The sequence below is a fragment of the Bos taurus genome, chromosome 18, assembly GCF_002263795.3.
Source record: "Bos taurus isolate L1 Dominette 01449 registration number 42190680 breed Hereford chromosome 18, ARS-UCD2.0, whole genome shotgun sequence".
NCBI classification, from domain to species: Eukaryota; Metazoa; Chordata; class Mammalia; order Artiodactyla; family Bovidae; genus Bos; species Bos taurus.
Window position 1 is genome coordinate 63493491 of NC_037345.1, and position 19814 is coordinate 63513304.

At 66.0% G+C, this 19814-nt stretch overlaps 1 protein-coding gene across 4 annotated transcripts; it reads right to left on the reverse strand.

Moving 5' to 3' along the window:
• Positions 1 to 3367: 3367 nt before the first annotated feature.
• On the reverse strand, positions 3368 to 19130 carry ZNF787 (zinc finger protein 787). Of its 4 annotated transcripts, none has more exons than XM_024978475.2 (3): positions 19034 to 19130; positions 11527 to 11614; positions 3368 to 5072 (listed from the first exon to the last, which is right to left on the reverse strand). In XM_024978475.2, exons 2-3 carry the CDS (start codon positions 11603 to 11605, stop codon positions 3997 to 3999), a joined length of 1155 nt encoding a protein of 384 aa, XP_024834243.1. In that variant the 5' UTR covers positions 11606 to 11614; positions 19034 to 19130; the 3' UTR covers positions 3368 to 3996. The 4 variants fall into 4 exon arrangements, with proteins under 4 accessions (XP_024834243.1, XP_024834242.1, XP_024834241.1 ...); XM_024978474.2 differs by lacking the exon at positions 19034 to 19130 and adding an exon at positions 18509 to 18787; XM_024978473.2 differs by lacking the exon at positions 11527 to 11614.
• Positions 19131 to 19814: the final 684 nt, after the last annotated feature.

Here is a 19814-nt window from a genome sequence, read left to right on the forward strand (position 1 = left end):
TTCCTGTTTTTACAGAAAAGGAAACAAAGGCCGATCGATGGACGTTGACATTGGCCTGGTGTCACAAAAAGTCATTTAGTCATCCTGAGAAAACTCTAATTTGAAAAAAAAAAAACCTGCAGCCCAATATTCATAGGAGCACTATTTACAATAACCACATGGAGACAATCTAAGTGGCCATGATCGATGAATGGGTAAAGACGGCGCACAGGGAGTACTACTCGGCCGTAAAGAGAGCGAACGCTTGCCGTTTGCAGCAGCGTGGGTGGGCGCAGGATGATCACACTAAGTCAGGAAGAGAAAGCGAATGCCATGTGGCTGTCACTCCACGTGGAATCTAATACTCGACGCACAGCTGTGTGCACATTTACTTCCATATCTGCACCAGGGAAAGGCAGGGCAAGAGGGCAGGGACCCACTCCCGGAGGGGTCCATCCCTGCCGTTCAGTCGCTCAGTCGTGTCCGACTCTGCCACCCCGTGGACTGTAGCTCACCAGGCCCCTCTGTCCATGGGAGTCTCCAGGCAAGAATACGGAGGGGGTTGCCATTTCCTCTGCCAGGGGATTACCACTGAGCACCAGGGAAGCCCTGGAGGGTCCCTTGGCAAATCCAGGGGCATCGCCCTGACCAACCAAGTTCGTCTGGCCATGGTGGGGTGGGGACATCTGTACTGCATCCTGGATGGCTGTGGGCTCGCCCTTGTCATTTTCTCCAGGTGGATAAAGTCGGGGGGCTGTGTGTGTGTGTGTGTGTCTGGTGTGAAGCCATGTCAGCTGGTCCTCTAAGCCACAAGTCCCCGAATGCCTGGCCTGGGGTCGCTGTGTAGAACCTCCCTGTTCACTGGGGGACAAGTCGGTGGGTGGATGAGTCCAGTTCAGTTAATCCCGCGGCCCCAGGAGCAGGCGCCCAGCCCACCTCCCTGCGCTCCCCCTGGTGCCCACGAGGTGGCGGCAGAGCGTTGCCTTTCCCTTTACACGCGCGGGAGCAGGAAGGATGGAGGGGTCCCTGGGGCCAGTGTCTCCCCAGCACCGCCGGCCTCCGGGCAGGATAACCTTTTGGGGGCGGGAGCCCCCCCTGAGCATGGCAGGACGTCAGCAGCATCCCTGGCCTTCCCCCCACTACATGCCAGGTGCACCCACGCACCCCTCCTCCTCTACCCTGGGAATTAGAGATGACCCCAGGGCACAGTCGCCTCAGCTGAGAACTGCCGCTTCACTTGAGACAGAAAACCCTCTCCTGGCCACACGTCCATGCCCCACAGGACGAAAGTGCCCTCCACACAGGCCCGCGTCCTCCTGACATGTTAGGGGGTGGCCACTGCCTGCTCCCCGCGGAGGAGGAGGGCTGTTTCCTAGACCCAAAGGTGCGGCTGCCTGAGTCACAGCCGCCAGAGCTTGGGAGCAGGAGGAGACGGGATAAATAAACCAAGTACGTGCCCTTGCTGGCTCACTGCACGCGCGCTCAGTCATGCCTGTGTGACCCGGTGGACTGCAGCCCACCAGGCTCCTCTGTCCATGGGATTCTCCAGGCAAGAATTCTGGAGTGGGGTGCCATGCCCTGCTCCAGGGGCTCTTCCTCGCATCTCCTGCGTTGGCAGGTGGATTCTTGACCACTGAGCCACCTGGGAAGCCCCTCGAGCTCACTGAATGCCACATTGTGACAAGAAGTGAACTGAGGACTGGAGAAGGCGGGCGGCACCGCCTGGCAGAGCAGTGTGCCTGGCTCCTAAGTCCCGCACTAGGCTCCTCCCGGGACAGGAATCGAGGTCAGTGACCAGAGGAGACCAGGCACTTAGAGACACCCCAGGGGTCCCTGCAAACAGTTGTGACAGGCAAGTTTTTCTTTGCACAGAGGAGGCAGCGGAGGGTCAGAGGGGTTAGTTCACTTGCCCAGGGTCACACAGCCTCTCTCTGTGGCCCAGAATCTGGCCCGGGTGTCAGGTGCTGCCTCTGCCCGTGGAGGTGGGAACAGAACGACTCAACCCAACGCTTACTCCTCCCCAGGGGACAGGGAACACCCCCACCCCCAGCAGGCAGCACTCCCCCCCTGCCCCCCCGCCTCCGGAAGCGCCCAAGGTCAGCTCTGGCCGACGGAGAAGGGACCTGCGGGCACCGGGAAACGTCCCCTCAGCCTTTGTTTCCCCGGCCTCGCTGGACAAACAGCAGCTTTCCCCCTCCCTCCCGTACAGAGGTCTGAGACCTCAGAAGAAACAGACCCAGGTCCACCGTTTCCAAGCGAGGCCACGGCCACTTGAGAACAAGGTGTCCTAATGAAGCCTCCTGGGCTACACGTCCCTGCCCACCGGTGGCCGGCCATGACTTTGGCTTCCGAACCCGAGGCCCCAAGGGGCTGTGGCCTGGGGCCTGCTCAGGGACAGCAGAGGCCAGGGGAGACTCAGGCCTGAGAGGACACACACCCCAACCCCTGCTTCCTCCTTCAGCTCCCCCGACTGGTTGGTCAGCTCCGCACTCCGCGGAGGTCAGAGGAACCCAGAGGAACCGTTTGGCCAGGCTGGAAACACACCCTGGGGGGACCCTACCTCCCCGGGGTCACCCACTGCACCTCCCAAGACCCCATGGTCCCCAGGCCTCCAGCGGAGGGTTCCGGGATGCTGGGGTGGTATCAGGCACCACCCCCACCCGGGCCGACCTGTGGGTCTGGCACGTGGCCCAGCAGCAGAAAGCCACTGCCCACCCTTGTCTTCCCCCGGCCCCGCTGGCTCCTGGGAGGCAGGGGGCGGTGTGTAGGCAGATACCCACCCACCCACCAGAGTCCAGCTTCTTCCTAGAGGCAGTAATTCTGTCGCTGGGAAGTTGAGACAGGCACTCCTCTACGGTGACCTGTGACACCGTGGCTGTCCCCTGCTCCCCCAGTGGATGTGAGGACGGGACACAGCTACAAGGTGCAGGACAAGTCTTCCAAGACGCTGCACGCAGGCGGGGCCGCCGGGGCTGGTGGAGACGGGAGCCTGGGGTCCTTGGCAGCGCGGGGGAGAGCTGCCCGCCACCGCGAGGAGAGGCACGGCCTGTTCAGCCCCGCCCCGCCCCCCGGCCCCCGGCCGCCGGAGTCCTTTTAAAAGCAGCGGTGGGCGGGCCTCGCTCGGAACACCCGCCCCAGGTCCTCTCTGGCCTGCCCGTCCTCCCGGATTGAGGACGCCGCTCACGCGGGGACCCAGAGCCCGCTGCCGGAGCCGGCCGGTCACTCTCCCAGGACATTCTCCAGGGAGCACCCGGGTACGCGCGCGGCCTGGGCCGATGTCGGCCTCTCTCCTCCGGCCTGGCCGGTGCCCCCCACCCACGCACCCAGCAGCAGCTGCCCGGGTGCGGGGCCCTCCGTTTCCCCGGACTCAAGAACCACGCACAGGAGGGACGATCGGATAGTGCGATTTATTGCCCCCGAGCCCTCTTCCCGCCGCGCCCAGGCCTGGGATGAGCCGGGACCCGCTGTCCGCGGGGTCGCCCGGGACGCGGGCGCTCTGCTCCGCACGCCTCCGCGACCCCAGACCCGGCGGGGTGGGGGAGGGCAGGGAGAGGAGAAAGGCTGGGACCGCGAAGGGGAAGAAAATAACAGGCGGGCGGGGGCAGGAGGCAGTGTGATTAAAAGAAAATTCTAAAGGGTAAAAGGACCCTCTCTCCCTTCCTGCTGGGGCCCCTCCGAGGGTAAAGGGTGCACGGCTCGCCGTTCTCGCAGCAGCCCTTTCGGCGAGAGAAAGGAAAGAGGGCGAATGGTCTTCCGCTCATGGGTTTCGTCGCGTCTTGGTCTCTCTAGTTCCCACCCAACGTCTCGATTCGGGCTTGGCCGAGAACCGACGGGGCCAAGCCAGGCCGAGCGGCGGGCGCGGGGAGGGGCCGGGCGACCTGGTGGGTGCTCCGCGCGCCCCGCCCCAGGCCCGCCGCACCCCCGGGACGCCCCTCTGTCCGTTTCGCCCCAGCCTCTGGGTCCCGCGCCGTCGTTCCCGCCCAGCCCGAGGGGCCCCGCCCCCCCGGGCCGCCGCCCCTACCGGCCCTCCCCGCCGCGGCACTCGCTGCACCGCCCGCCCGCCGCCTCCTCGTCGTCGTCCTCGTCGTCGTCGTCCCCGCCCGCCCGGTAGTAGTTCTGTCCGCAGTGGCTGCAGACCGAGGGCGCGCCCACGGCGTGCACCTTCTTGTGCCGGCGCAGCGCCGCGCCCTGCACGAAGCCCTCGCCGCACTCCACGCAGATGTGCGCCGGCTCCTCACCCCCCGCTGCTCCCAGCCCGTCCCCGTGCTGGGCGCGCTGGTGGGCCAGCAGCCCGGCCCCGTGCCCGAAGCCCTTCCCGCACTCCACACACACGTACGGCTTGGGGGCCGGGGCGCGCCGCGAGCGGGGTCCCGGCGCCCTGGCCCCCGTGCTCGCCATGGCTGCAGCCGCCGCCGCCCCCTCGCCCGGCGCGCCCACCACGATGATGCCCTCGCCGTCGCCCACCGGGATGGCGATCTCGCCGTCCGCCGCCGCCGCCTCCTCGGGCGCCTTGGCCCGGCGCACGCTGGCCGCTAGCACCTTGGCCGCCACGCCCGGCCCCGACAGCTCGGGGTGCAGCCGCAGGTGGCGCGCCAGGCTCTTGGGCTGGCTGAAGCCGCGGCCACAGCGCGGGCACACGAAGGGCTTGAGGCCGCTGTGCGAGCGCCGGTGCTTGGCCAGGCTCTTGCTCTGCGTGAAGCTGCGGCCGCAATCGGGGCAGGCGTAGGGCTTCTCGCCCGTGTGGATGCGCTGGTGCTGCATAAGGTTGGAGCTCCAGCTGAAGCGCTTGCCGCACTCAGAGCAGGCATAGGGCTTCTCGCCCGTGTGGATGCGCCGGTGCTGCACCAGGTGCGAGCTCTGCGAGAAGGTCTTGCCGCAGTCGGCGCAGGCGTTGGGCCGCTCGCCAGTGTGCGTGCGCTGGTGCCGCGTCAGCTTGGACCAGTGGCTGAAGCTCTTGCCGCACTCGTTGCAGATGTAGGGCGCGGGCGGCCGCGGCCGGGGCGGAGGGCCGGCTGGGGCCGCCGATGGGGAAGGGGACAGCTTGGTCGGGGGCCAGCTGGGGACGTCGTCGTCATCCATGATGAGGATGTCCACTGCAAGGAAGCGGGGAGAGGACGTCAGAGAGCCCGCGGAGGGCGTCTGGGGCTGCTTCCCTGCCGCGCTGCGAGGCCTCGGGAACCGGCTCCCCTCCACCAGGCTGGGGGCGGCACCTCGGAGCGCCGAGAACCGGGCCTGCAGCTGCCAGGCCTGCCCCGGGCAGACGTGCTCGCTCAATCCCCATCCCCACACCCCCCAGTTTCCTGCGTTTTACCAAACACTCCATAACCATCCCCTAGGGCTTCGCCTTCCTTCACAGCCGTTTCCCCCACACCCAGAACAATGCCCGGGACTTGGTGGGGATTCCAGAAATGTCTGCTAAAGGAATCAACAGAATCGAACGGGGCTGCGCGTGGAGGGCTAGGTAAGGCCCTAGTACAGAATGACCCCTGAGGCAGGAGACCCTAGCACCAGGCGGCTCTCATCTCGGCCCGGGAAAGGACGGTGTCACATTTGGGTTCTGGGAAGACGACCGTGGCTGCGGGGGTCGGACTGGTTAATGAGAGCACAGCAGGAGAGCCCTGACTACCCCCCCCCCACTAACTGGGGGTGCAACCCCACACCCCGCAACCTCTATCACAGACGTCCTCAGCCTGGGCCCTGGTTCTGTGGGCCCTGTGTGCCCAGTGGAGACAAGAAAGGAGCGCGGGGCCTCGTTCCCGGCGCCTGCGAACCGAGGACACCACCTCGGACACCTCCGCGGGCCGACTGCCCGACAAAGCCTTAATACATTTACACCGCCCCTCGCCCGGGCGGCCTCCCGGGAGAGATGAGCGGCTCCACGAGATCTGGGTGCACCCTCGGCGACATCTGCCTTCCCTGTGCGACTCGGGCCTGAGCTACAGAATGGAGACGGATTTAGGGGGCTCCAGCTCAGACACCTGCCAGGGGCCAGAGCTCGGGCCCAGCCCCGCCCACCATCCTCCGGCTCCACCTCCTGGGCGTGGCCTCGCCCCCCCCACGGCCCCGCCCACCAGTCTCCGGCTCCACCCTTGGGCACAGCCCCGCCCACACGGACCCAGCCTCGCCCCGGCATAGCCCCGCCCACCAGCCTCCGGCCTGGGCCGCGGACACAGCTCCGCCCACCAAGCTTCGGTTCCGCCCCGGAAATAACCCCGCCCACCAGCCTCCGGCCGCGCCCCCAGGTGCCACGCGAAGGCGTCGCTCAAAGGTGAACCCCACCATAACCTACCTAGCTCTGTTTTCCCGCCCCCTCTCACTAGCCTGCAGGCCCACAGGGCCAGCGGTCGGACCGTGTTCCAGCACCCGGCCTGGGACAAAGTGCCCCAACACTGTCCTCGAGATAACGTCCTCGTGCACTCGGTAAGCATCTGTGCGTTAAGACCCGCGAGGTGGGCGCTGGGGACTCGGGCCTTCGCAGCGAGGACACCGAGGGGCCAGCCAGATGAGCCGCCTCCCGCGGCGACACGGCCTGGGGGCGGAGAAGCACCAGGGGCCCGCAGTCCGGATCCCAGGTGGCCGCCCTGAGCTCCGGCAGCGCTGGGAGACGATGCCCCACGCGCCACCCCCGGTGACTGAGCACCGACGCTTTGAGAACCAGGGCTCCACGCGAGGAGTACCGGAACAGGGCCTGAGCTGGGACAGGACATCACTTCGGTAGGAAGCCTGGGCGGGGTGGGAGGCGCTTCCGAAGAGATGGCCTGGGGCCCACTCCACTTTGACGTCAACATAAATCGGGAACTCCGGGGCGGCCACCGTTAGGACTCCACTGCCTCGCGGGCCCCAGTCCCACCCTGATCGGGGCCCTGCGATCCAGCAAGCCACGCAGCGCGGCCAAGGGAGATAAAGAGGAGAAAGTCTTAAGCACACGACGTCCTAAGGCGTGGGGAAGGGAGGGGATAGGAAGTAGGCTTGCTATTGGCGGAAGGCCGAAGTACACGCTCTGCTTTCCAAGTTGTCCCTGAAGTTTAACAACAGAGACATGACTCGGCGATGACGCGCATTTGCCATCGCAAGGACCCGGACATAACATAGCCCACCTGAACCTGTGAGACCCCTGGGACTCAACCAGCAGTCCTGGATGCGGGTGGGGGGCGAGGGGCGGAGCGCCGGTCCGGAAACAGGAGAGAAAGCTCGGGGCGGGGGCGGGGGGGGGGGGTGCGCCGCAGGGCTGGGCTGATAGTGGGGCTGAGCCGGGGGCGGCACTGCGCCGCCTTCACCACAGGCACTGCTTTTCGAGCAGGTGTTAAAACGGCCCAGTGGAGGAGTGTCTACTCACTCCGGGAGTAGGGCCTGCCCCTCAACCAGCGGACCTCTGGTCTCCTGCAGTGGGTGCAGGGCCCCGCGCTCTCGTGCACCCCCGAGTCCGACTCTGCACCCCGTCCAGGTCAGGAAGATGGTCAGCGGCTGCCCCCGGTCCGCCCTCCCTACCGGAGCCCCTCCGTGCCCGGTCCCACGCACCCTCCCCCACCCCAAGCCCAAAGAGCCGTGCAAGAGCCGCCCCCTCGCGTTCCTGCACGCCATCACCCAAGTGCACATCCCCAGACATGAGTTCGGTCCCTTTACTTTTGACTTCATCTAAGTCTTTTAGGTCCTGTGTAATACACAGCTTCGCCGGTCTCTTGCTTTTCCTGACAATCTTCTTTTCACGGAGCCCTGCGGCCCTCTGGACCCTCGCGGGCTGCCAGCTCCTCCTCGTGGGCTGCTGGGGGCCCAGCCCCGCCGGTTCTGTGGTCAGTCATTCTGAAGGTGCAATCCCGTTCTCTCACTAAAAGCATGGATTATCGTCTCTCGTGTGATGGCGTATCGTTTCTGTGACATCAAGGGCCACTGACACGCAGGAACTCAGACATCTACGGAATCATGGAGGGATGCACGGCGCGGCCCCTGCACGCAGCGGGCACAGAGGGGCCCCGCCCCCGTCGTGACAGGGCATTTGTCCTGCATTGATTGTGGTCAGCTCCACATTACGTTTTAGGTGGAGTAGTTTTGAGAAGCTCCCTCGCCCGCTGGTTGGGACCCAGTGGTCAATTTCACGGGTTTACGGCGGAATGAACCTCATTTTCCTTCATCTGCCCGGTCTTCCGTTGTCCTCCAGCATGACCAAGTAACCTTCCCTTTCCTCACTGCACTCTGAGTCCACGGATTTACACACATCTGGTGGGCTGCACCCCTCGCCTGTCACCCCGCCATCTGTGGTGCGTGGGAGCCTTGAAGGGGCTCCGAGTCCTCCGGATGGGACCTACGGGGTCCTTTGACAGCTCCTCTGCCACCACAGGCTCACCCACACTTTCTTCCCCAGACCTGCAGCCGGCCAATCTACAAGGGCGCTCTGGTTTCTCTGAGCAGGAAACAATTTCAAGCTCCAAATCTGGAAGTGATCACTGCTTTTTTTTTTTTTTAAGGTAAAATTCCTGTAAGCTCTAACTGACACTTTCCATACAGATCCAGGCCAGTAGGCTTCTCTGCGGTCTTCCTTAGACGCCCGCATCCCCAGTCCTCACAAGGCGAGGAGAGAACCCAGAGGCGCCGTCTGTGCCAGGCTGCTGACACCACAGCACCAGCATCGGGATGGCGGTGCGCACACCGGCACGGCCAAGCGAGGTTCCTCAGGACTCGGGCGCCCACCTCACAGCCAGCCTGGCCCCGCTCCCTGCCCGCGGATCTCCAGGAAGGGCCCACGCGGAGCCGGTCTGCTTGGCTCCGCCCTTCCAATGTGCAGGTCGCTTCTCCATACGATGTGACCCGCGGCCTCCCTTTCCTTCCCCCAACAATCAGAAACAGGAGCCCTCCACTTTGCCCTGGCAGAAGGCGCCACTGACTGGCTGAGCGCAATGCCGTCTCCTCTGCCTGGGGCCCTTCGCTCTTTCCCCAGGTACCCGGGGGGATCTGCTTCTTCAAGCCCAGCGACTTGATTCAAAGACCATCCATCCGAGCGGATGTTCTCAGAGTTTCGACTTGCTCTTTCGACACCCAACTTTTCCATTTCAGGAATGTTTTCTAGACGCGTAGGTTTCACTGTTCTCTTCCTTATACAGGGTTTTGTCTTCTTGGGGCTTTCTTTAACTAACTTCAGTACCTTTTTTTTTTTTTTTAAACCCTGCTGTAATCTTTATTTCTTTTTGATTTTACAACCTTCCTCCTTTTCACCTTCAGGTTTTCTCAGGGAACGATGCACTCACTACTTTTACTTGGTCTTCAGCTGCTCCATCTTTGTCTTGAAATGGCTTTGTCTGTGTTTCTGGCTGTCTGCTGAGCTCTGTCCCTGGGCCGCGCGGTCCTGGTCTTGTTCTTCCAAGCCCCTCCGCACAGTCCCGCCTGTCTGGTTGTGCACCTCTGACACACCGCAGCCTCCGCATCTGAGGACACCCTCCTCGGCCCCTTTCTCTTATTCTAGTAGCTCCTGCGGGGTGGGGTCAGCAGAACAGAACTTTAGTTCCCTGTCTGCCCATCTCTGGACGTCCACTTCCCTGAATTCACAGGCGGCTACATTCTGGGCAGTGTTTTCAGCTCCTCGAGGGTCCTCTGCCGCGTGTGTGACCTGCTCTCCCAGGGACCCTCGCTCTGCCGCCACCCCATTTGGTCAGTACCTTCCCCTCCCCACTGCAGTCCCCACTGGACCCTGAAGCCCCTCCGTGCAGACCCTGCCCTGCCTGGGGCCTCCATGGCGGGTGCTTTCCCTGGACACAGGAAGCCGCGGGCCCAGGCAGTCTGTGCACCCCGCTGCTGCTCTGCATGGAACACCCGCTGCGGCTGCTGCCCACAGTGACCCCCGAGGGCAGCCTGGTGGCCAGCTCCCCGCCCCCTAACACCACGAGGGCCATTGGCTCGTCCCCATCCCCCTGTGCTTGGGGCTGTGCCAGGGCACGTGGGTCTTGCCTGGGTGAGGTTGCTGTCTTTTCACGCGGGGTCTGCTGTTGCCCCAGCTCAGGCAGAGCATTTCAGGGGACTCTGCGGGGTGATGCTAGTGGCACTGAGATAGGAGAGGCGGGCCTGACCGTGTGAGGCTGGGACCCTGGCCCTGGAGGGTTATCTCCAACCCACTGGCTGAAGACTCCTCCCCGCCTCAGTCAGGCCTTCTCTTCACCTACGATCCGTGTTCAGAGGACCTCTCTCTGAGTGCCCACGTGGAAGACCTGGCCAGCTCTCACACCGCACCCCTGCCGGCTCCCCCCCTCCCCCGGGGTCTGGGGGGGGCGTGCGCGGTCAGTGCGCCCGTGAGGTGGTCAGCACAGACCTGGCTGCAGCCTGCAGAGAGTCCAGCCCAGCCCCAGCCCTGGCTCCTGGTGGCCCCACCGTCCCATGCCCCGGGCTCACAGCCCTGCCCCCGGGGCCCCTCGGCCCTCCCCACCGCACCAGACAGCACCAGCGGTCTCAGGGCAGGGGTCCCACACTGCCCCTCACGGGAGGGGCCCACAGGGGTGCCGACAAGGGGGAGCAGAGCAGCTGGGAAGCGCGCAGGGGGTCACAGGGTGGGGGCCCGAGCAGACCACTGGGCAGAACAGAGGTGAGAGCCCACCTGCCCTTCAAGGTCTGCCCAGGAGAGCGCCTGAGTGGACAGCGTGCACAGTCAGAACTCTGGGCTCCGAGGTAAACCGCCTTCCGGAGGCGGCTGGGGGCAGAGGACAGTCAGGGGAAACGCTGAGTCCGTCAGCTGAGATGAGCGTTTGCTGCTCGCGGAGAATTTATGGGTGAGCCGCTGCAACACGTGGGGATGCTTTTTGAAATCCTCCAAGAAACGGGCACAGGCAGTGTAGGCCCACCCAGTGTGGTTCACTGCTGGGGCCAGGCAGCGTGACGTGCGGCCACCACACTGTCGGGCTGGAAGTTTCCAGAAGGAAACCAACTGTAAGGTTAATCTTACTTTAAAGCGGTAAAAAAACAGGGAGGGGGGGCGCCGTGGTGAAGGAGGGCCTGGGCCCTCCCTGTAGGGCAGGGTCTGTTCCCCCAGGCCTAGAGCCCTCACAGTGAGAGGTCATGGACGCCGGCCGGGACGCACGAAGACGCATCAACAGCAGCACAGAGCGCTTCACACTTTATTTCACAGGCGCCCTGCACGGAAGCCCGGGGCCGGGGAGATGGGCCACGGCTCCCCCTGAGGGTGGGGGCTGGCGAGGCTGTGGCCCAGCCTCAGCACGCGAAGCCTCATCCCCGGGGGCTCACAGAGGAGGTTACTCAAGCCAGGTAACGCTTTATTAAATAAGGCAGGCTGCCCATGTCTTAAATGAAGATGAAAACCCGGGAGGACCCAGGCCCACCCGGACGCCCTGTGTCCTCCTGGCCCCCAGCCCCCGGGCCCTCCCCAGGCTGAGGAGCCCCCACCCGCGGCAGCCGAGGGGGCTGCCCCCAAAGGCTCCCAGCTGGGGGGCCACGGAGACCCCACCAGGCCCGGGAGGCGGCTGGCTGGGCCTGGGAGGCGGGGTAGGACCCCGAGCCTCCAGGAAGCGGGCAGGGCGCGAGGTCAGCCGGGAGAAGCCCAGGGCCCCTCACCTGGGTTCTCGTGACTAGCCATCTGCTGGTCCTCGGAGTCCAGCGGCCCCGGAGACCAGGCCTCTTCCCGCAGCTCCATGTCTGGGCCCTGTCGGAGGGGAGACAAGGAGAGGGTTCACAGGACGCCAGAGCACACGCGGGGGCCCGAGCTGCACCCTCCGCCCCCCGGCTGGACGGCCACAAGACAGATGCGGGCAGTGCTCAGCCCGAGCTGGGGACCCCAGCCGCCTTCCCAGGGCGACTGCCCCGAGTGGAGGGGTGGGGGCGTGGGGGCCACGGGGTTCCCAGGAAGCTGGTGGCCCGGGGACACGCCACCCCGAGACCCCCGGACACAGCAGGCGCTGCTGACGGTGAGCGACGCCCAGGAACTGCCTGAGTAGCGTGGAGGCTCCAGGTCCGGAAGGCAGCCCGCTGAACGCCGACACACGGGCCACCAGACCCTTCCACCCCAGACCCCACAGGACAGACGGCCGGAGCCGAGCGGGTACCACCCCACAGTCCGGGTACAGGGCGGTCGGGCATGCCAACCAGGACGGCCGCCGTGAGAACAGCCTAGCAGGCCGACCACAGGGGCTCAGCCCACGCAGCCCCAGAATCCCGCTCTGAGGCCGCCTTCACAGCAGCGCTGCGCAGAGGCAGCGAGGGGAGCGGAGCAGGCCATGGAAGATCCGGCTGAGGCCAGGCTGCCAGGCCGGGGATTGGCGGAGCGCCCACGTGTGGGCACGGGGCTTCTCTGAGTGATGAAATGTTCTGGGACGAGACGGTGGCAGTGGCTGCCGAACTCTGTGACACCCAGTGGACTGTCCCTCTCACGAGGGTGGCTTGTGTCCCAGTGAGTCCGTAAACAGACTAAGACATGTGTGCAGGCCCTGACTCAAGCACCGTCCGTGTCAGAAACGAGTAAAAGAGAAACAGGAGCGGCAGGGGCAGGAGGGGCCGCTCGGCGAGACTTCTGATCCACACCTATCTGCTGGGCGGCCACCTGTGGGGCCGGAATAACTGCGTCCAAGTCAAGCAAGCAGGGCCTTCCCGGCCAGCACCCACCTCCGCCCGCTTCCTGCACTGAGAAGGCGGGGGCCCTCCATCCTCCTCAGGGCGTCCACAGGCTCCAGGGGAAGGGACGCAGGACAGGGAGGTTTTGGGCAGCTTGCCCCGAGGCCAGAGGTCCCCACACCCCCAGACGGGGCAGCTCAGGGAGTGAGGGAGACACCACCTGATTCCCATGGCGGGCGGGGAGCGGGCCTTGAACTGCAGGACCCCCGCCCACACCCAGCTCCTGGTGCAAGGAGCTCCTCTGAACCCATGACTCCCCGAGAGGAGGAGGCAAGTCCCCCGCGATAGAGGGTCCCGCACCAGGAGGGAACAACGCCCCAGAGGGCGGGGAGCCTGCAGACATGACCTTCCTTTGTCTCCCCCACCGCAGCCCAGGCTACCCCCCAGCACGCAGACCCCCGCTGGCGCCCCGCCCTGTCACTCGGGTTTTCCCGAGCTGGTGCTTAACAGAATCCATCTGGTCTCCTGCTGATCGCCTCAGTCAGTCCAGCTGGAAGCCCCAGGAGGGCAGAGGAGGGCAGGGTAAGGCCCCTCGACAGACTGGAACAGAGTGGGGGCGGGGGTGCACACACGATGATCCTCCTGGGAGCTGCCGTCCAACGAAGGGCGCTTTTCACTGGGTCTAAGTGGGATCGAGGTGTCCACACAGACCCTCAGCGAGGCCGACCAGCGGCAGGTCAGAGTCTGAGACCCGGAGGCTAGGGCACAGGGTCGCCACGATTCGGGGAAGCGCCGGCCACGCAGGGCGCCCTGGGAAACGCCTGGAGGAGCCCAAGGCAGAGCCCGCAGCGGAGGGGGCGGGGTCGGTCGGATGGAACTCGGAACCTGGCAGGAAGCCCCGACTGGGCCCCACAGGCGGCAGCTTCTCTGGCTGACTTCTGGGCCCACGGGCTCTCCACCTGGCGCACGGCACACCCGGGCCCCGGGGCAGTCTGCTCTGCATTCTGCTTTTGGCCTGAGCAGAGGGCGGTGACCCCCCTCCCCGCCCCCCCAGGAAGGGAGACTTAAAGCCAGCCACCAGGTAAACACCCTGGCATCCACCTGCTGGGCCTCTCGTGGGGGCCGCTCTGGCTCGGGGGCCGGGCCCTGTGCCCCCACCGCGGCCTCACACAGCAGGGACCCCAGGAGCCCGGGGTTGGGGGTGGGGAGGAGCCGGAGCGCGCCCTGGGAGACTCCCTGGATCCCTGTGAAGGGCCAACGGCGTGCACTGGAGAGTCGCCCCGGCCACTCGTGTGCTCCTCCACTGCGGCCACTCGGGCTCCTGTGTTGCCCCGAGCCCCGGGGCCTTGGGGTCCAACCCTGGGACCTGGGGGGAGGGGGAAGCCACAGCCCTCCCACCCAGAGCTGGGGGCTGGGGCAGCCCCTGACCCGGCGGCTCCCTGGGGGAAGTGGGGTGATACCCGCGCCAGCCCGACTGTGGAACCTGATGTCTCTGGAGGCTGAAGGTGGTGGGTCCTGCCCTCCCCGCCCCCCAGACGCTCCACGGCCCGGCACACCTGTCAGGCCCCGCCGCCCCACTCTGACCCCCACCCACTCCACAGAGACGAAGGCCCACCCCCGCGGGGCCCTGCAGCGATCCAATTAGCCTGGGAGCCGGCAGGGCCTGCGAGACAAATTATTATTACTGTTGTTATTAGACCCACCCACCTGCACTGGATGCCTGCCCACCAATTACCCGCCGGCTCTTTCTTCCGCTGCCAATCTCGCCGCCTCCTCCGGCCGGCCCTGCTCCGGCGCCTGCCCAGGGTTCCCGCTGCCGGAGACAGCTGCCCCGGCTGTCCCCTCGCTTCTCCATCCCACCCGCCCCACGTGCCTCTCTGTTCCTGGGCTGCCCTCAGGCCTTAGCTGGGACCCCCGGCTCCTCCCCGGCCATTCTTCCCCAGCCCCCGTCCCAGCCTCGAGGCCACCGAAGCCCCAGTGGCTACCTCTCGGCCTCCACCCTGGGAGGGCCCTGCACCCACCCTCACCGCCCTCTCCCAACTCCCACCCCCGGGGCCTGCACCCTCCAAGCCCTCTCCAAATCTGCTCCCCACACCACGGACCGGTTCATCTTTTCCAGGCACTAGGTTCAAACAAATCAGTCGACTGAAAGGGGACAGAGGATGGGAAGAGACACTTCTCCAAAACGACACGCAAGGAACTGGCAAGCACACGAAGAGATACATGCTCCGCGTGGCGTCAAGACCACAGACAGACCCCAGAGCAGGCGCGCCAGCCGGACGCGATGACCACAGAAAGCACGCGCATGCCTGCGGAGAAGCAGGGCCTTCCAGCCATGAACCCAAGAGGAGTGAAAACACGTCCGCACGACAGTTTACACGCGCGTGTTTGCGGAAGCACAAGTCACAAGAGCCGCGCGTGGAGACAGCCCAAACGGCTGTCACCGGTGATGGACGCGCGTGCAGCCCGTGGCAGCTGGAGGAGCAGGAAGAGGAAGCGCTGGTCTCGGAGGGGAGACCTCGGTGACTCCGCTTGCCCGAGAAGTCAGGACGGGCAGACCCAGACAGGACTCGGGCCTGTGGTCCCCAGGGGCACGTCCCTGTGCACGTGGTCACTGTGAGCTGTAAGAGGGTGACCTGTCTGCACGGCAACCACCTCACAGGGGAGCTGCTGTCTGTTTTATTAAGGGCAGCTCAGTCCCACCACCCCCCTACCTGAACTACCCCCACACACGACCCTTGCACTAGGTCCAAACTCCAGACCCGGGCGGCGTCTGCCAGGTCAGCCCGCAGACGCACTTCCTCCTGGGAGCCCTGCCCCACATCACACGTGCCGGGCACCTTCTGGCCTTCCAGGGGTCTGCTCTCCAGTGCCCGGCCACCACCAGCCTTCCTAGAGCTTCCCACACGTCTGCCCTTAAATGCTGGTAAATAAGTGAAGATTCCTTAAAACAACAAAATACTCTTCAGGCCAGAAAAACACAGCTGCACATGTGGGCCATTGCTGGTTGTCACCCCTTGACCGGGCGATGGGCCAGACTCCGCTCCCTCTGGGGGCGCTGGGCTGTCCTGGCTGGTATCTGCAGGATACTTCTTTCCTCCTTGCCCCCACCCCTGTCTGCTCCCTGGAGACCTGCCGCCAGAGCCCAGAGAACACAGCACCTCCCCCAGGAAGCCTTCCCAGACTCCTCCCTTCCCTCAGCTCCACTGTCCCTTCTCCCCACACAAGACCAAACAACAACACCGAGGACTGGACACAGCGTGGGCACCGCCTGATCCCCACAGCCACTAAGGGGATGGGAGGCTGCCCTCGCTGGGCTGGTGGGTGGGTGGCCAGGGTGGAGTCGGCCTCACCCCCAGCCACGCCATCCGGGGCGGATGCTCCACCCCGCGCCTCATCTTCAAGGGCTTGGCATCCAGATCATGAGAGGAACGGCCGCGCTCCACAAGGAGCTGGGCGCCCAGGGAACGTGGACAGGCCTCTGGAGCCCAGTTCAGACCCGTCCAGGGCTGACCCAACCTCCCAGAGCCTCGGGACACACCCGCGGCCCAGCCTCCAAGGCCAGTCCTCCCCTCCGCCAAGAACACCAGTACCGGCTCCCTTTACTCCGGATTACAGCCAAGCCCACATCCCTGGGAGGCTCTCCCTGACTTCCTCCACCCTATGTGTCCACACACACCTCAGCAGACGGCAAACTCCTCCAGCCCAGGGAGTCAGGACGTCCTGGCCGGCCTGACCCTGCGCCTCCAGGCTGGACCACGTGTGGGTCCCCAGCATCACTCGTGACGAGGCAGCCCGCACAGAAGCCCCCATTTGGCAAAGAGGCCAGTGTTCTGTGGGCCCAACAATCAGGCAGGCAGAGCAAGGAGACCCCCACACCAAGGTGGACCCCAGGAGCAGCCGGCTCAGCCGGGGGGCAGCGCAGTGGTGAGAGGCGCCCTCTCTGCCACCAGGACAGGGCTGCTGGCCCCGCTGGAGAGACAAGCAACCCCCCGCAACTGGGGCAGGGAGGCCTCCTAACACACGGACCGAGAGTCACACCTGAAAACAGGCGCCAGCTCTGCGTCTCCGAGCCAGTCATCGGCCCCACCCCATGGGGGGTATCCAAGTCCCCTAACCCCAAACCAACGGATACCTCAGAGACCTCCAGAACAGCCTCCATCTCCCCAGAACCCAAGCCTGGCCAAAAGAAGCCAGCGGAGGCGGCAGCTCTGGTAAAGGCCAGGCTCTGGACTCCCGCCAACCCTGCACCAGTGCAGGGGGCTCAGCCCACCGCTGAGTGGGGTGACCACCCCCACCCTGGGGCCTCTGCGGTACGTGCCAGGCTCCTGGCTGCAGTCTGCCTCCACAAGGAGGCCAGGGCCACAGCGGGGTCCCAGGCACAGCCTCGGCCAGCTGGGGGCGCTGCAGGACACATGTCCAGGGTCAGGGCTGGGGGCGTTTGAGCCCAGGAGTGCCCAGAAAGGACCACCCAAGACCCAGGGCAGCCAGGCAGAGACTGGAGGTCAAGACCAAGACCGCCGCCACTAGCCCAGGACTCAGGCCCCCCTCAGGTCCCCGGGGCCTCTCGGCCAGCTCCTCTGTCCTGTGAGACTCGAGACATCTCCCCCGGGCTCCTCCAGCTCCCGGCTAGCCTGGCAACCCCCAGCCCCTGCCTGGGGCGTCCGAGCCTCTCCACTACTGCACCGTCCTGCCCCACCCCTAGCGGAGCACCGCACCAGGACCACTGTGTCCCAGGCCCAACACCAGGCGGGGCTGGCAGCTGCGTTGATGGACGAGGCTCACCCAGGGATGGTGGACCGTGCTCTGGGTCATGGGGGCCTGAGGAGGAACTGAGCCTGGGAAAGGGGAAGCGGCAGGTCCAAGGTCACGGGGCTGGAAGAGACGGAGCCCGGGAATGCCAGGCCGGCCTGAGGCCTCTGCACCCGCTTCACACCCACTTCTGAGAGCTGTGCGCTGGCTCCAAAAGGAGAGCATTGGGAGCCTTCCTACCAAGGTCAACGCCATTAGTACAGCCCCTCTTTTTCACTAGTAGAAACTGAGAAATGCCTTGTGCTGTGAGGTCAAAAAGGTGATGATGAACGTGGAGCTGGGACCTGAAACCAGTCTGTCTGACCCCAGAGCCCAGGGCTAACACGCAGCAGTGCCGCCTGACGCCCGGGGCCACCCTGGGCCGAATCCTTCCAGTTCTCTAGCTCAGCCTGCGGGGGTTAGACTCCAAGACCTCCAGGAGTAAGAGGCTAAGACAGGAGACAACACAAGAAGGAATCAGATCTGAATGTTCTGGGGCTCAGGCCGGAGGGCCTGCCTGCAGAGGCGGAGGGTGAATGCCAGCTGAGCCAAAGAGGCTTAAGTTCTTAGTGAAGAGATAAGCCACAGTAACCGGGCTTCCCCGGGAGCAAGGGCAGGCCCAACCCCCAGCTGGATCCTAACCCTGGATCCCTAAGACAGGTCCAGGCACCAGGAACCAAGCGGAGCACACAGACCAAGTCAGTCCCTTCCTACAGTGCCCCTCTGGACTGGGGCTGGGGCGCCCTCCCTGGTCCCCTGGGTGAGGACAGGAGTGTGGAGGTGAGGAGGCGCATGGGCCCGGTCCAGCTCTTCCACGCGCACAGCGGGCCTGCTTCATCTCCCTGTCCTCGTGCCAACCAATGGGCCCGCAAGAGTCTCTGTCCACACTCGCCGTGGCTCACTTTTCCGTCTGATCACGCCATCCCTGGCTGGCCTGTGCCCCAGGGGCACCCGTTTCCACGAACTGGGGTGCTCCCCTTTATGGCCGGGCCGCGAACAGGGGCTCAAGGGCGCTATGCGGCGCCCGGGAGGCCTCGGGGTGGCCATCGGGCCCGGCCGCCGGCCTCGCCCTGCCCCGCGGGCCACGCGGTGCCTGACCTTGGCCTAACATTTCCCCTCCAGCGCACGCGCTTCCTGCCCGCCGCCCGCGCCCGGGCGAATGAATGAGCCTCCCGCCGGCCGGAATGCCCGTAATTACCGGCCGGATCAAAGGCCGCACGCAGCGCGCCCGGGGCGGCAACGGGATCTGGCTCCTTTGAAAAGGGGGGAAAGGGGAGCGGGCAGGCCAGGGGCCGCCACCGGTCCCCCGGGGGCCGCCGTTTCCGGTCAGGCCGGCTGGGCCCGCGCGCGCCGCCTCCCCCACCGGGGCCTCAACTTCCCCAGGGAGTCGCCACCACTTCCGGCCACGAGCGGCCGGGAAGGCTGGGGTGGGGGTGGGGGCGACACGGCGGCCCCACCGGCGAGCCCGCGCTGCGCGCGCCCGCCTCGGGCGCGCCCCCGGGCGTGGTGCGCGCGCCCGTCCCGGCGCGCGCGCCCCGCCCCGCGTCAGCGGCCGCGCGCTCACTCACGCCCCCGCCCCCCGCGGCGCGCACGCGCACTCGCCTGCCCAGTCGCGCTCGCCGCCCGCCTCCCCGCCCGCCCCCCCGGCCGCAGCCCGGCGCCCTGAGGCGCGCGCCCACCCGGCCCCGGGCGCACGGCCCCCGCCCCCGCGCCCTCCCCTCACCTCCTCGGTCCCGGGGCCGCCGCGCCGCACTCCTCCTCCTCTCTCCTCCCTCGCGGATGGTGGCAGCGGCGGCAGCGGCGACTCAGACCCTGGGGTCAGGGGGACGGGCGCCCAGGCCGGAAGTGACCTTCCTGGCCGCTTCCGCCCGCGCCGCTCCCCCCCTCCCCTCCCTACCCCCCTTCCAGCCTCCACCCCGTCCTCGCCTCTCTAGGAAGGCGAGTCCGGCGACCCCCCCTAGCTGCCGCGGGGCCCCCCCCCAGCTCTATGGTGCGGAGCGGGCGCCCCAGGGTGGCACTTCCGGACGCGTCTAGGACACGGGTCCTCCGGCCACGCTCTATGGCGCTGCGCGACGAGGGGCTTCGCGCCCCGCCCCCTTCCAGGCCAGGAGGAGCGGGCTCGGCCCGTTAGGCGGAGACTTCCGGGTGCCCAGGGAGGTGCCCCCCGCCCCCGCGCCGGGCTCTCGCGCCTGCGCGGTCGCGCGGTAGGCGTCGTGGAGGGTGGTGGCCAGGGCCGCTCAGCTACCCCGGGTCCGCCGGTCGTCTCTATCGTTGTAACCCGTTCCATGCCGGCGCCGCCCGCGGCGGCCGGAGCCCGTGCGCCCGGAGGGCTCTCTCGTCTGCCACCCTGGTCCCTTCTTTACTGGACTGATCGCTTCAGGCTCCTCCCAGCGCCCGCTTGAGCCGGGGTCCTCCCTTCTAGAGCGACAGTAACACATTGTGCGCCTGCCTCCAGGGGCTTTAGGTACATTAAGTAGTTTGTGGATAATCCAGTACCGTTTTGC

Excerpts from the sequence above, each read along its gene's own strand:
- ZNF787 (XM_024978475.2), bottom strand. The coding sequence starts at position 11,605 with ATGGAGCTGCGGGAAGAGGCCTGGTCTCCGGGGCCGCTGGACTCCGAG. Across the intron at positions 5,073-11,526 it reads GGCTAGTCACGAGAACCCAG|TGGACATCCTCATCATGGAT; the intron begins GTGAGGGGCCCT and ends GCTTCCTTGCAG.